This window comes from Amblyomma americanum, chromosome 2 (genome assembly GCF_052857255.1).
Source record: "Amblyomma americanum isolate KBUSLIRL-KWMA chromosome 2, ASM5285725v1, whole genome shotgun sequence".
Taxonomy (NCBI): domain Eukaryota; kingdom Metazoa; phylum Arthropoda; class Arachnida; order Ixodida; family Ixodidae; genus Amblyomma; species Amblyomma americanum.
In genome coordinates this window covers 79,941,961-79,958,987 of record NC_135498.1, presented here as the reverse complement: position 1 = coordinate 79,958,987, position 17,027 = coordinate 79,941,961, and the positions used below count along the sequence as shown (strand labels likewise).

Here is a 17,027-nt window from a genome sequence, read left to right as displayed (position 1 = left end):
GGATACGATTCAGACAGGACCTTATAGAATGCGCAATGACACCTCAAAGGGGCCGAAATCCCTGTCAGATCCGCACCCGCCACCTGACCAGACCCGAGCGCAGTGCCTCGAGACACTGAGCCACGGTTCTGGCTGATTCAATATGGTTTAATCGGCGATATAAGTGTACTAGTTTCAACTATCGAGATGGCAAAAAATGTAGTGAGATCAGCCAAGTGCGGCCCGTTTATTTATTTATTGAACACACAGCTGCCGTTCGGTCAGCTAGACCTGGCTGCAGCCTACTTTTGCCCCCAATGCAGGTGCAACGTAAAGCCAGCGACGATACACTTTGGCCCGCGTTGCCGACGGTTGCGTGCCGTCATCCCACCGGCCGGAGGATACGATTCTGAAAGGACCCAATAGAATGCGCAATGACACCCTAAAGGGGCCGAAATCCCTGTCAGATCCGCACCCGCCCCCTGACCAGACCCGAGCGCAGTGCCTCGAGACACTGAGCCACGGTTCTGGCTGATGCAATATGGTTAAATCGGCGATATAAGTGCACTAGTTTCAACTATCAAGATGGCAAAAAATGTAGTGAGATCAGCCAAGTGCGGCCCGTTTATTTATTTATTGAACACAACCCTGCCGGTCGGTCAGCTGGACCTGGCTGCAGCCTTCTTTTGCCCCCAATGCAGGTGGCAACGTAAAGCCAGCGACGATACACTTTGGCCCCCGTTGCCGAGGGTTGCGTGCCGTCATCCCACCGGCCGGAGGATACGATTCTGAAAGGACCCAATAGAATACGCAACGACACCCTAAAGGGGCCGAAACTCCTGTCAGATCCGCACCCGCCACCTGACCAGACCCGAGCGCAGTGCCTCGAGACACTGAGCCACGGTTCTGGCTGATTCAATATGGTTTAATCCGCGATATAAGTGTACTAGTTTCAACTATCGAGATGGCAAAAATGTAGTGAGATCAGCAAAGTGCGGCCCGTTTATTTATTTATTGAACACACAGCTGCCGGTCGGTCAGCTGGACCTGACTGCAGCCTACTTTTGCCCCCAATGCAGGTGGCAACGTACAGCCAGCGACGATACACTTTGGCCCCCGTTGCCGAGGGTTGCGTGCCGTCATCCCACCGGCCGGAGGATACGATTCTGAAAGGACCCAATAGAATGCGCCATGACACCCTAAACGGACCGAAACTCCTCCCAGATCCCCACCCGCCACCTGACCAGAATCGAGCGCAGTGCCTCGAGACATTGAGCCACGGTTCTGGCTGATTCAATATGGTTTAATCGGCGATATAAGTGTACTAGTTTCAACTACCGAGATGGCAAAAAATGTAGTGAGATCAGCCAAGTGCGGCCCGTTTATTTATTTAATGAACACACAGCTGCCGGTCGGTCAGCTGGACCTGACTGCAGCCTACTTTTGCCCCCAATGCAGGTGGCAACGTACAGCCAGCGACGATACACTTTGGCCCTCGTTGCCGAGGGTTGCTTGCCGTCATCCCACCGGCCGGAGGATACGATTCTGAAAGGACCTAATAGAATGCGCAATGACACCCTAAAGGAGCCGAAACCCACAGATCCGCACCCGCCACCTGACCAGACCCGAGCGCAGTGCCTCGAGACACTGAGCCACGGTTCTGGCTGATTCAGTATGGTTTAATCGGCGATATAAGTGCACTAGTTTGAACTATCGAGATGGCGAAAAATGTAGTGAGATCAGCAAAGTGCGGCTCGTTTATTTATTTATTGAACACAACCCTGCCGGTCGGTCTGCTGGACCTGGCTGTAGCCTACATTTTCCCCCAATGCAGGTGGCAACGTACAGCCAGCGACGGTACACTTTGGCCCCCGTGTCCTAGGGTGCGTGCTGTCATCGTACCGGCAAGAGTATACGATTCTGAAAGGACCCAATAGAATGCGCAATGACACCCTAAAGGGGCCGAAACCCCTGTCTGATCCGCACCCGCCACCTGACCAGACCCGAGCGCAGTGCCTCGAGACACTGAGCCACGGTTCTGGCTGATTCAATATGGTTTAATCGGCGATATAAGTGTACAAGATTCAACTATCGAGATGGAAAAAAATGTAGTGAGATCAGCCAAGTGCGGCCCGTTTTTTTATTTATTGAACACACAGCTGCCGGTCGGTCAGCTGGACGTGGCTGCAGCCTACTTTTGTCCCCAATGCAGGTGGCAACGTACAGCCAGCGACGATACACTTTGGCCCCCGTTGCTGAGGGTTGCGTGCCGTCATCCCACCGGCCGGAGGATACGATTCTGACAGGACCCAATAGAATGCGCCATGACACCCCAAAGGGGCCGAAACCCCTGTCAGATCCGCACCCGTCACCTGACCAGACCCGAGCGCAGTGCCTCGAGACACAGAGCCACGGTTCTGGCTGATTCAATATGGTTTATTCGGCGATATAAGTGTACAAGATTCAACTATCGAGATGGAAAAAAATGTAGTGAGATCAGCCAAGTGCGGCCCGTTTTTTTATTTATTGAACACACAGCTGCCGGTCGGTCAGCTGGACGTGGCTGCAGCCTACTTTTGTCCCCAATGCAGGTGGCAACGTACAGCCAGCGACGATACACTTTGGCCCCCGTTGCTGAGGGTTGCGTGCCGTCATCCCACCGGCCGGAGGATACGATTCTGACAGGACCCAATAGAATGCGCCATGACACCCCAAAGGGGCCGAAACCCCTGTCAGATCCGCACCCGTCACCTGACCAGACCCGAGCGCAGTGCCTCGAGACACAGAGCCACGGTTCTGGCTGATTCAATATGGTTTAATCGGCGATATAAGTGTACAAGATTCAACTATCGAGATGGAAAAAAATGTAGTGAGATCAGCCAAGTGCGGCCCGTTTTTTTATTTATTGAACACACAGCTGCCGGTCGGTCAGCTGGACGTGGCTGCAGCCTACTTTTGTCCCCAATGCAGGTGGCAACGTACAGCCAGCGACGATACACTTTGGCCCCCGTTGCTGAGGGTTGCGTGCCGTCATCCCACCGGCCGGAGGATACGATTCTGACAGGACCCAATAGAATGCGCCATGACACCCCAAAGGGGCCGAAACCCCTGTCAGATCCGCACCCGTCACCTGACCAGACCCGAGCGCAGTGCCTCGAGACACAGAGCCACGGTTCTGGCTGATTCAATATGGTTTATTCGGCGATATAAGTGTACAAGATTCAACTATCGAGATGGAAAAAAATGTAGTGAGATCAGCCAAGTGCGGCCCGTTTTTTTATTTATTGAACACACAGCTGCCGGTCGGTCAGCTGGACGTGGCTGCAGCCTACTTTTGTCCCCAATGCAGGTGGCAACGTACAGCCAGCGACGATACACTTTGGCCCCCGTTGCTGAGGGTTGCGTGCCGTCATCCCACCGGCCGGAGGATACGATTCTGACAGGACCCAATAGAATGCGCCATGACACCCCAAAGGGGCCGAAACCCCTGTCAGATCCGCACCCGCCACCTGACCAGACCCGAGCGCAGTGCCTCGAGACACAGAGCCACGGTTCTGGCTGATTCAATATGGTTTAATCGGCGATATAAGTGTACAAGATTCAACTATCGAGATGGAAAAAAATGTAGTGAGATCAGCCAAGTGCGGCCCGTTTTTTTATTTATTGAACACACAGCTGCCGGTCGGTCAGCTGGACGTGGCTGCAGCCTACTTTTGTCCCCAATGCAGGTGGCAACGTACAGCCAGCGACGATACACTTTGGCCCCCGTTGCTGAGGGTTGCGTGCCGTCATCCCACCGGCCGGAGGATACGATTCTGACAGGACCCAATAGAATGCGCCATGACACCCCAAAGGGGCCGAAACCCCTGTCAGATCCGCACCCGTCACCTGACCAGACCCGAGCGCAGTGCCTCGAGACACAGAGCCACGGTTCTGGCTGATTCAATATGGTTTATTCGGCGATATAAGTGTACAAGATTCAACTATCGAGATGGAAAAAAATGTAGTGAGATCAGCCAAGTGCGGCCCGTTTTTTTATTTATTGAACACACAGCTGCCGGTCGGTCAGCTGGACGTGGCTGCAGCCTACTTTTGTCCCCAATGCAGGTGGCAACGTACAGCCAGCGACGATACACTTTGGCCCCCGTTGCTGAGGGTTGCGTGCCGTCATCCCACCGGCCGGAGGATACGATTCTGACAGGACCCAATAGAATGCGCCATGACACCCCAAAGGGGCCGAAACCCCTGTCAGATCCGCACCCGTCACCTGACCAGACCCGAGCGCAGTGCCTCGAGACACAGAGCCACGGTTCTGGCTGATTCAATATGGTTTATTCGGCGATATAAGTGTACTAGTTTCAACTATCGAGTTGGCAAAAAATGTAGTGAGATCAGCCAAGTGCGGCCCGTTTATTTATTTATTGAACACACAGCTGCCGGTAGGTCAGCTGGACCTGGCTGCAGCCTACTTTTGCCCCCAATGCAGGTGGCAACGTACAGTACTCACGGATTGAAATAGGACATTCGGAGCGCTAACCTTGCAGTGCCACGCGGCATGTGGTAAACCACAGGCCGGCTCATTGGCTACTGGAAGGAACAATTCTGCTTTGTAGATGTTCTCCCTCTCGCGCCATACCACCATGCACCACCTTGGTTTCATGAGCGTCTACGGGCGGCACTCCATGAAGCGACGGCCACGCGCTCCGAATGTCCTATTTCAATCCGTGAGTACTGTACAGCTAGCGACAATGCACTTTGGCCCCGTTGCTGAGGGTGTCGTGCCGTCATCCCACCGGCCGGAGGATACGATTCTGAAAGGACCCAATAGAATGCGCAATGACATCCTAAAGGGGCCGAAACCCCTGTCAGATCCGCACTACCCACCTGACCAGACCCGAGCGCAGTGCCTCGAGACACTGAGTCACGGTTCTGGCTGATTCAATATGGTTTAATCGGCGATATAAGTGTACTAGTTTCAACTATCGAGATGGCAAAAAATGTAGTGAGATCAGCCAAGTGCGGCCCGTTTATTTATTTAATGAACACACAGCTGCCGGTCGGTCAGCTGGACCTGACTGCAGCCTACGTTTGCCCCCAATGCAGGCGGCAACGTAAAGCCAGCGACGATACTCTTTGCCCCCGTTGCCGAGGGTTGCGTGCCGTCATCCCACCGGCCGGAGGATACGATTCTGAAAGGACCCAATAGAATGCGCAACAACACCCTAAAGGGGCCGAAAATCCTGCCAGATCCGCACCCTCCACCTGACCAGACCCGAGCGCAGTGCCTCGAGACACTGAGCCACAGTTCTGGCTGATTCAATATGGTTTAATCGGCGATATAAGTGTACTAGTTTCAACTACCGAGACGGCAAAAAATGTAGTGAGATCAGCCAAGTGCGGCCCGTTTATTTATTTAATGAACACACAGCTGCCGGTCGGTCAGCTGGACCTGACTGCAGCCTACTTTTGCCCCCAATGCAGGTGGCAACGTACAGCCAGCGACGATACACTTTGGCCCCCGTTGCCGAGGGTTGCGTGCCGTCATCCCACCGGCCGGAGGATACGATTCTGAAAGGACCCAATAGAATGCGCCATGACACCCTAAACGGACCGAAACTCCTCCCAGATCCCCACCCGCCACCTGACCAGAATCGAGCGCAGTGCCTCGAGACATTGAGCCACGGTTCTGGCTGATTCAATATGGTTTAATCGGCGATATAAGTGTACTAGTTTCAACTACCGAGATGGCAAAAAATGTAGTGAGATCAGCCAAGTGCGGCCCGTTTATTTATTTAATGAACACACAGCTGCCGGTCGGTCAGCTGGACCTGACTGCAGCCTACTTTTGCCCCCAATGCAGGTGGCAACGTACAGCCAGCGACGATACACTTTGGCCCTCGTTGCCGAGGGTTGCTTGCCGTCATCCCACCGGCCGGAGGATACGATTCTGAAAGGACCTAATAGAATGCGCAATGACACCCTAAAGGAGCCGAAACCCACAGATCCGCACCCGCCACCTGACCAGACCCGAGCGCAGTGCCTCGAGACACTGAGCCACGGTTCTGGCTGATTCAGTATGGTTTAATCGGCGATATAAGTGCACTAGTTTGAACTATCGAGATGGCGAAAAATGTAGTGAGATCAGCAAAGTGCGGCTCGTTTATTTATTTATTGAACACAACCCTGCCGGTCGGTCTGCTGGACCTGGCTGTAGCCTACATTTTCCCCCAATGCAGGTGGCAACGTACAGCCAGCGACGGTACACTTTGGCCCCCGTGTCCTAGGGTGCGTGCTGTCATCGTACCGGCAAGAGTATACGATTCTGAAAGGACCCAATAGAATGCGCAATGACACCCTAAAGGGGCCGAAACCCCTGTCTGATCCGCACCCGCCACCTGACCAGACCCGAGCGCAGTGCCTCGAGACACTGAGCCACGGTTCTGGCTGATTCAATATGGTTTAATCGGCGATATAAGTGTACAAGATTCAACTATCGAGATGGAAAAAAATGTAGTGAGATCAGCCAAGTGCGGCCCGTTTTTTTATTTATTGAACACACAGCTGCCGGTCGGTCAGCTGGACGTGGCTGCAGCCTACTTTTGTCCCCAATGCAGGTGGCAACGTACAGCCAGCGACGATACACTTTGGCCCCCGTTGCTGAGGGTTGCGTGCCGTCATCCCACCGGCCGGAGGATACGATTCTGACAGGACCCAATAGAATGCGCCATGACACCCCAAAGGGGCCGAAACCCCTGTCAGATCCGCACCCGTCACCTGACCAGACCCGAGCGCAGTGCCTCGAGACACAGAGCCACGGTTCTGGCTGATTCAATATGGTTTATTCGGCGATATAAGTGTACAAGATTCAACTATCGAGATGGAAAAAAATGTAGTGAGATCAGCCAAGTGCGGCCCGTTTTTTTATTTATTGAACACACAGCTGCCGGTCGGTCAGCTGGACGTGGCTGCAGCCTACTTTTGTCCCCAATGCAGGTGGCAACGTACAGCCAGCGACGATACACTTTGGCCCCCGTTGCTGAGGGTTGCGTGCCGTCATCCCACCGGCCGGAGGATACGATTCTGACAGGACCCAATAGAATGCGCCATGACACCCCAAAGGGGCCGAAACCCCTGTCAGATCCGCACCCGTCACCTGACCAGACCCGAGCGCAGTGCCTCGAGACACAGAGCCACGGTTCTGGCTGATTCAATATGGTTTATTCGGCGATATAAGTGTACTAGTTTCAACTATCGAGTTGGCAAAAAATGTAGTGAGATCAGCCATGTGCGGCCCGTTTATTTATTTATTGAACACACAGCTGCCGGTAGGTCAGCTGGACCTGGCTGCAGCCTACTTTTGCCCCCAATGCAGGTGGCAACGTACAGTACTCACGGATTGAAATAGGACATTCGGAGCGCTAACCTTGCAGTGCCACGCGGCATGTGGTAAACCACAGGCCGGCTCATTGGCTACTGGAAGGAACAATTCTGCTTTGTAGATGTTCTCCCTCTCGCGCCATACCACAATGCACCACCTTGGTTTCATGAGCGTCTACGGGCGGCACTCCATGAAGCGACGGCCACGCGCTCCGAATGTCCTATTTCAATCCGTGAGTACTGTACAGCTAGCGACAATGCACTTTGGCCCCGTTGCTGAGGGTGTCGTGCCGTCATCCCACCGGCCGGAGGATACGATTCTGAAAGGACCCAATAGAATGCGCAATGACATCCTAAAGGGGCCGAAACCCCTGTCAGATCCGCACTACCCACCTGACCAGACCCGAGCGCAGTGCCTCGAGACACTGAGTCACGGTTCTGGCTGATTCAATATGGTTTAATCGGCGATATAAGTGTACTAGTTTCAACTATCGAGATGGCAAAAAATGTAGTGAGATCAGCCAAGTGCGGCCCGTTTATTTATTTAATGAACACACAGCTGCCGGTCGGTCAGCTGGACCTGACTGCAGCCTACGTTTGCCCCCAATGCAGGCGGCAACGTAAAGCCAGCGACGATACTCTTTGCCCCCGTTGCCGAGGGTTGCGTGCCGTCATCCCACCGGCCGGAGGATACGATTCTGAAAGGACCCAATAGAATGCGCAACAACACCCTAAAGGGGCCGAAAATCCTGCCAGATCCGCACCCTCCACCTGACCAGACCCGAGCGCAGTGCCTCGAGACACTGAGCCACAGTTCTGGCTGATTCAATATGGTTTAATCGGCGATATAAGTGTACTAGTTTCAACTACCGAGACGGCAAAAAATGTAGTGAGATCAGCCAAGTGCGGCCCGTTTATTTATTTAATGAACACACAGCTGCCGGTCGGTCAGCTGGACCTGACTGCAGCCTACTTTTGCCCCCAATGCAGGTGGCAATGTAAAGCCAGCGACGATACACTTTGGCCCCCGTTGCCGAGGGTTGCGTGCCGTCATCCCACCGGCCGGAGGATACGATTCTGAAAGGACCCAATAGAATGCGCAATGACACCTCAAAGGGGCCGAAACCCCTGTCAGATCCACACCCGCCACCTGACCAGACCCGAGCGCAGTGCCTCGAGACACTGAGTCACGGTTCTGGCTGATTCAATATGGTTTAATCGGCGATATAAGTGTACTAGTTTCAACTATCGAGATGGCAAAAAATGTAGTGAGATCAGCCAAGTGCGGCCCGTTTATTTATTTAATGAACACACAGCTGCCGGTCGGTCAGCTGGACCTGACTGCAGCCTACGTTTGCCCCCAATGCAGGTGGCAACGTACAGCCAGCGACGATACACCTTGGCCCCCGTTGCCAAGGGTTGCGTGCCGTCATCCCACCGGCCGGAGGATACGATTCAGACAGGACAAAATAGAATGCGCAATGACACCCTGAAGGGGCCGAAACTCGTGCCAGATCCTCAACCGCCACCTTACCAGACCCGAGCGCAGAGCCTCGAGACACCGAGCCACGGTTCTGGCTGAATCAATGTGGTTTAATCGGCTATATAAGTGTACTAGTTTCAACTATCGAGATGGCAAAGAATGTAGTGAGAACGGCCAAGTGCGGCCCATTTATTTATTTTTTGAACACACAGCTTCCGGTCGGTCAGCTGGACCTGGCTGCCGCCTACTTTTGCCCCCAATGCAGGCGGCAATGTTCAGCCAGCGACGATACACTTTGGCCCCCGTTGCCGAGGGTTGCATGCCGTCATCCCACCGACGAGAGGATATGATTCTGACAGGACCCAATAGAATGCGCAATGACACCCTAAAGAGGCCGAAACTCCTGTCAAATGCGCTCCCGCCACCTGACTAGACCCGAGTGCAGTGCCTCGAGACACCGAGCCACGGTTCTGGCTTATTCAATATGGTTTAATCGGTGATATAAGTGTACTAGTTTCAACTATCGAGATGGCAAAAAATGTAGTGATATCAGCCATGTGCGGCCCGTTTATTTATTTATTGAGCATGCAGCTGCCGGTCGGTCAGCTGGACCTGTCTGCAGCCTACTTTTGCCCCCAATGCAGGCGGCAACGTACAGCCAGCGACGATACACTTTGGCCCCCGTTGCCAAGGGTTTCGTGCCGTCATCCCACCGGCCGGAGAATACGATTCTGACAGGACCCACCCCTCCCCCTACACACAAACAGACACACGCATCATGGCCTAGCGTTGGATTTTTGGCCAGAAGACAAGTATCTTACAAACGCATTAAAAAGAGCACGCGGTAAAATACAGCACGGCGAATAAAACGCACAGCCACACAATTCAACACAGCCCAGATCTGGGCGGCGTTACGGAGTGTTTCAAGCGCGGGTGTATTAAAACGTCGTGGTTAAAAAAATTAACTTGTAATTCTGACGAGGAAGGACTATAATATAATCATAACTATTACCATAAACATTTATTTATTTATTTATTCAAGTTACCCCTAAAGGCCCTCCAGAAGAGGGTATTACATAGGGGGGGGGGGGTACAATCATAAGTAATCGCGATACATTTCAACAAGTAAGTGTAACAAAAAAAAACATAAGGCATCACACAAAGAAAAATTGAACACTAACAAAAACAGCAAACATTTACACATTTCCGTCACAGCGAAGAAGCTCTTGGAATTTTTTATTGTCAGTTTCTGTGGCGATGACTGATGGCAAACTATTCCATTCAGTGATAGTACGGGGAATAAATGAATTGGCATAAGACGATGAATGACAGTTTACGCGTTTAACTTTGAAAGAATGATCACGGCGTGGAAAGAGAGCATCAGGTGACTGAAACAAATCACGGCGAAGGGATGGGTGGTGATAAAGCTTATGGAAAAGGGTTAAGCGAGCAAGTTTACGGCGATATGACAAATCTTCCAGTTCGGCACGTTTTTTTAATGCTGAAAGGCTTGTGAAGGGTGAGTAGTCTGAAAATATGAAACGAACAGCACGGTTTTGCAAGGATTCAATGTTAGTGATAATGTAGGCTTGAATAGGGTCCCAAATGGCCGCAGCATATTCGATTTTAGGGCGTATTAGAGTTATATAAGCAAGCTTTTTAACGTGTATAGGGGCGTATCTGAGGTTACGTTTAAGAAAACCAAGTGAGCGGTTAGCAGATGCTAGGGTGAGGTCGATATGGTGATGCCATGTTAGGTCAAACTGAAGGTGCACCCCAAGGTACTTGTATGTTGATGTTAGTTCCACAGTATTGTCATTTAGAATATAAGTGGTTGGAATGCGAGCTGTACGGCGAGTGAAAGATATTAGTTTAGTTTTAGAAACGTTTATTGCCATTAACCATGATGAGCACCAAGAGCTTACTGCGTTCAGGTCAGATTGTAGAGATTGGCGGTCACTGTCTGTAGTAATGTTACGGTAAATTACGCAGTCATCAGCGAAAAGGCGAAGTCTAGATGTTACACAGGCAGGTAAATCATTAATATAGATTAGAAAAAGCAAAGGCCCTAGCACGCTTCCTTGCGGTACCCCAGATGTCACATTAGCAGAGGAAGAGTTAGAATTATTAACGGAGGTAAACTGAGTTCTAGATGACAGAAAGTCCTTAATCCAAGCGAGCACGTTAGGGTGTATATTAAGCTGTGCTAGTTTCAGTAGAAGTCTTTGATGAGGAACCCGATCGAAAGCTTTTGAGTAATCCAGGAACACTGCGTCGACCTGAAAGCCCGCGTCAAGTGATAATTGTAAGTCATTAATAAAGCCAGCTAACTGAGTATCACAAGAAAATCCCTTGCGAAAACCGTGCTGATAATCGAAAATAATGTTATGATCTTCGAGATAGCTGATGACTTGGCTGTGAATGATATGTTCGAGTAGTTTGCAAACAGTGCTGGTTAACGAGATGGGTCGATAGTTTAATGGAGAGGAACGCTCACCTGATTTAAATATAGGTATTACTTTGGCTATCCGCCAGTCATTAGGAATTAATCCGTGCGATAATGATTGCGAAAACAAACAGGACAACACAGCGCTAATGCTTTGGGATGTGTTCCTCAGCAACTTATTGTTGAAACCGAGGTGATCCGAACTATTAGTTATTTTAAGATTGTTTAATAAAGCTAAAATACCAGTTTCATTAATAACTATTTCAGGCATGCAAATATCTTGGGTTATATCTAAGTCAGGGAATGCGCTAATGTCTTCTTTGGTGAATACTGATGAGAAGGCGTCGTTGAAAACCTGAGCACATTCATACTCTTTAATTATGACGCCGTCGCTGTCGGAAAGCAAAATGTCGGGTTGAAAGCCAGGATTTATGACGCACTCGTAAGGGATTGTTCACGCTGCCCCACCGTTCGCATGCTAGCAGTCGAGCTAAACAGTTCAGCGCGAACTGCTGTGACAAAAAAGAAGTGTATAATTTATGAGAAGGTGTATGCGCACGTACCGAGTTCCTCGAGGTCTCGGACGAATTGCTTGGTGAGTGACCCCTGGCTGAGCGCTGCGGCGCCCTCTCGTGCCACACGGGACAGGGTTCGGCCCAGCGTAGGCTGCCGGAGCGTCTCGTTCTCGCGGTACACCTCCCCTGTCTGCCGATTCCAGAAGATCTGCCTGTGTCCCGAAGGAGAGGCGGGTAGTCGTGGGGCCTTTCTTATGCTTCATTTCACAGCGGTATACTTGCGTCAAAAACTTTAGGGTTAAAGGCGTGGTAAGGTACTGTAAAAGAAAACACCCTGGTCTATCCACTGGCCAATGAAGTGCGATCCAGGTGGGCCGTCTTTTGAGCATTTTCGTTTTTTTTCCTCTAGGCATACACGGTCAAGATGGGCCCGAGTACGTCTGTATTTAGGGGTAGGGGTTGCCGTGTATCGCATATTCTGGACTTTAGTTCCCACAGCAGTATCTGGCCCAAGATGTTTTGAATGCGAAAGCACTACTTAACACTGTTCCAACCAAAAATCTTCCGTGAAGCCTCGGAGTAGCCCGGTGTTAGATGCGGGGCTCCAAGTTCCATAGCAGGCCACCGGTGTTGGGGGGGATTACGCTTCGATCCCACCGCTGCCACCAGTTGTTAGATGCGGGGCTCCAAGTTCCATAGCAGGCCACCGGTGTTGGGGGGGATTACGCTTCGATCCCACCGCTGCCACCAGTTGTTAGGTGCGGGCCCCTGGTTCGCCTGTGCCGCCTCTCGCCAAGGTCGGTGTCTCCGGGTTCCGGATCGGGAGACTGCTGTAGTGGGGTTGACGAAGAGATGAGAGGGTCTTCGAGGTGAAGGAGAGACTGAAGGGTTTATTTACATTTATACAAAGATTGAAAGAGTGAATCGGGAGCTGGCGAACACACGCCAGATCGCTGCTTAAATAGGGTCCGCTGTCCCCAGGTCCCTAGTTGGGGAATCTAGTTCATTAAAAATGCGTCGAATCACTGTGATGTAGATCACGTGTCCAGTCTTCCGGGTCCGCCCCCATCCACACACTCTTGCCACTTCTGGCAGATTAGTGTCCGCGCTGTCCAGGCTTCAGTGATGAATAGCCCGAAGGGGGTCCCATTGAGAGCGTTGAAGGTCAGTCACCTGCACTTCTCAGCGGTAGTGTGGGGGCGAATGGATCCCACCGCAGTTCGCAGAAGCTGTCACGTAGAGCGTGGGAAAGCACAGTCCAAGTCGAAGTTGTTTTCGAAGCACGAAGATTCCAGAGACGTTGGCTTAGCCAAACCCGGCCGCATTTGTCACGGCTGATTTGCAGTTCCGCCGCTCGCCGGCTCCCCCGCCGTCCCCTCCGGGAGAAAAATGTCCCGGGTTGGTCCGGCGTTGAGAACAAAAGACAGGTTCACTAAAGCCTTTCTCAGACAGCGGGGAGCCGTTTCACCCCTTAAACAGCAGGGGGGGGGGGGGAATGACCCTTGTAGACGCCACCACCTGCACTCGTAGCGCTGCAACCACATCGACGGCCCTTTGAAGCCTCGGTAGATTGATGAGTCCCAGTGGCTTTAATATTCTTGGCATGTTGGCGTCTCCAAACGTAACAGCTCCTCCGCGGCCAGGACAATCTCGATCGGCCAGTGGTCACAATCACTGGTCGAGGAGAGATGACTTGAGTTGTAGCGTGGGAGGCCCTTCTGCATCTTGTCTGCAAGCACAGAGTAGAGTCCTAAACCTCGGACAACGGAGGCATTAGTCGAAATCAGCCACTCAACATGGCGCCACTCCCCAGGCAGTGCACGAAATTCACCCGAGAGCCGCCAGGCTGTTTTGCAATACTACTGCATTGTCAATGTAAACGTAAGCACAAAATTTTGTAGCTGACAGCAGTAATCTCGGCTACTAAGAACAGCTTCCATGTCTGCCAAATTCGCTGCCAAAGTCCGATTCGCCGAACACGGCTTGAAGAGAGGTGGCAAATTTGGAAGCAAAAGAAAAAGGATAATAGGACACCACGCCAAAACAAAGCTAACTAGCACCTAAAAAAAATACGAAAAGGCACCGAATTGCCACCGAACGGATACCTCAATTATGGGAATAACCTGCTCAATCCGTCGGCATTGCCATGACATTTGCCCCTTTTGTATCGCACAGAAAAGTTATATTGCTGGAGGGCTAGACTCCATCGAAGCAAGCGGCCATTCTTGGGCGACATTTGACGCAGCCATGTAAGCGGACAATGATCTGTCTCGAAAGTAAATTTCGCCCCGTAAACATAACAGGCTAGCTTCTGTGCGGCCCAAACCAGACAAGCGCATTCCTTTTCCGAAGCGCTGTAGGCTTCTTCCCTTACGGTTAACTTCCTGCTGGCATAAAGGATAGGGTGCTCCTCATTGTCGTCTCCGACTTGGCTTAATACGACCCCCATACCCCGGTCGCTGGCGTCACACTGGACCACGAATTCCTTGCTGTAGTCCGGCGCGCGTAACACGGGCCGCGAAACCAGCACGCTCTTCAAGCTCTGAAACGAAATTTCTTTTGCTGCGTCCCAGATAACGCTATTCGGCTTTTCTTTGCGAAGCGCATCGGTCAAAGGACTTGCTAGCTGTGAATAGTTGGGTATGTACCTTTGGTAGTACCCCACCAGACCGAGAAATGACCGTACATCCGTCTTAGTTCGGGGCTGCGGGAATTCAGCGATAGGGGCTATCTTGAGGTCTGACGGTCTCCTCGTCCCCATCAGTTGTACAGAAAGCTGCTACAGCTGTTCTCCGCAGAAGCCTGTAGCCTCACTTCGTTCGCTTAATCTTTGAATAGCAAAATCGGCTAGCTAACCCAGCGCCGCTAAACACAGGTACTCAAACGGGCACAAATTCACGTACTTCCATTGTCTCTGCAATGCTTTAGCTACACTATCGCGAATGAGACAAACTTTTGGTATCTAACTATGGCCCCCAACAAAACTTGTCGTCCGGTATTTGCTAAAGATACAAAGCGAAACGTGTGCTCAAAATTCAAACATAAAGAAATTTGTTTGCTCGGAACGGTTCTACATAAGCAAACAGCTCATCATCAACTCGGGAAATGTCTTCGCTGAACTCCTGTGAGTGCCTTTATCACTTGGTAGCATCTCAAATTGACACACGTCCTTTCTAACTCACTGGCACAATCACCTTTATGTAAGTTTTAGGAAAACAGTAGCACTTGATCAAATCCAAATTTTTTAACTTAAAACAAAGTAGCATTTCCTTCCCCGTTTTTACACGCACACAAAAAAAGAGGAATAAAAAAAACAGCTACTTCGAATTGCTACGCGGGGTCAAACATGGCTCACCACCCCCGCGTCGAAAGGATTAGTCCTTCAGCCGCGCCCGCCGGGGTCGCGCTCTGGCTGATTGTACGACTGTCAACTCGTGACAAAGGGCAACTGAAAGAAGACATTCCTGATCGCTACTGTCATCTCCACAGCCCCTCGACGCGCTAAAAAGGCCCCGGTAGCCCATGCAGTGCCGATAACCGATTTCGGGCGCCGGACAGCGACAAGCGCAAGAAGCTGCTCTCTGTTCTCGCCCCAAGCAAGCCCGGCTACCCTTTCGCCCTGCGCGCTTCCTCGAATACAGTGGGGAAAGTGAAGGACCCATCTTTCTCAAGAGCGCGCGCCGAACATGCCTGCGAGCGCGGTCTGTGTTGCTCGACTCCTGCACTCGCATGCGCCGGGTGTGCCGCAGTCTAGCGCCTTGTGATCTTTCCTGCCACTTTGCCTTTTTCTTTACCGCCTTTCTGTCAGGTCCGGGTTGTCTGGGTCTTAACGCTGGCCGATGCCCTTTCAAGAACGTCGCTCCTGTTCTGCTTGGTGGACGCGTTTTTCTCTTTCTGTTTCTGGGGTTACCTTCAGAAGCATCTGCGCGTGCCGCCTGACCAGTAACTTTAGCTGCAAAATTACAAGGTCCCATGCGGGAAGTCTTTTCTTCCCCTTCTGCCGCACTTTTATCTGTGCTAACGTTAGCACCTGTCTGCGCCCCTGAATTTAGGGCTTGGCATTTCAACCGCTTTTTCTTGGTCCGTGCCCTCTTTCGGTTTTTACGCCTAGACACTTCCGTTTGCCTCTCCTGATCATAACTAGCTTGATCTAGTTTTACAGAGGCACCTCGGAGACATTCATCCAATTGCAAACTGGCAGCTTTGACTTCGCAGGTCAGTGTCAGCTCCACACTGCTGACAGACGGACCTTCTGCTGCCCCCGAGTTGGGCAGTTCGCTTTCCTGAAGGCAGTCCTCCACCGCCCGCTTATCGGCCTGAGCGCTTACCCCTGAAACGCCCTGCTCGTCTGCAATTGAGCTTTCGTCCTCTGTCTCCGCGTGGCTTTCGATACTGCGTTTCAACATTACAGCTCCGCAGCCTTCCTGACGGTTGTGCGCTGTTTCACAGTACTGTTTTACGCCGTCATGTCCGTCCAACTGGAACGATCCGGCCTGACTCGCTCTCTCTGGAGTCCTGCCTCTCAAGATCTCATCATCCAGTTTCTTTAGCTCATACGTGTGGGCTGTTTCACAATACTGTTTTATGTCGTCATGTCTGTCCAACTGGAACGATCCGGCCTGACTCGCTCTCTCTGGAGCCTTGGCTCTCGAGATCTCATCTTCCAGTTCCTTTCTCTCATGCGCAATCTGCAACCTTCTGAGCTCCCATTTCTTTTTCTCTGCCGCTAGCCTTTGTTCCTCTATGTTTCTCCGCTCATCTTCCCTTTTCTTTAGCTCATCTTCCTTTTTCTTTCGCTCAGCTTTGAGGAGTTCCCACGTATCGGTAATTATTCCTTCCTCGGCGGTTTCCAAGAGCAATTTGCAAATGTCCGTCTTTTTGATCTTAACCCCTACATCTACACCCAACTCTTCGCACAATGACAGCAAATCTGACCTTAGCCACTTCATTAGATCCATGTTTGCTGCTCTGAGCCTTGACTTTGCTGACCAACTGTTGACGTGAGCTACACGCAATCAGACTCACTGATCAACTTCCCTCGATTCCCAGCAGTTCAATGTATTAACCCAAACAATTGAAGCCTGGCGAATCTCAAGCAAAGTTCAAGCACTCACCCACGGAAGCAACACCACGCCGCATGGTCGATCCAACCGCTGCCAACCAGTTGTTAGATGCGGGGCTCCAAGTTCCATAGCAGGCCACCGGTGTTGGGGGGGATTACGCTTCG

At 51.6% G+C, this 17,027-nt stretch overlaps 1 protein-coding gene across 1 annotated transcript in view; it reads right to left on the bottom strand.

The window, feature by feature from the left end:
• Positions 1-17,027, bottom strand: part of LOC144119819 (scoloptoxin SSD14-like) — a 169,789-nt gene that overhangs the window by 139,360 nt on the left and 13,402 nt on the right. The window contains exon 6 of the mRNA XM_077652350.1: positions 11,849-12,012. Coding sequence (XP_077508476.1) covers positions 11,849-12,012 — 164 coding nt within the window. The remainder of the gene's footprint in view (positions 1-11,848; positions 12,013-17,027) is intronic.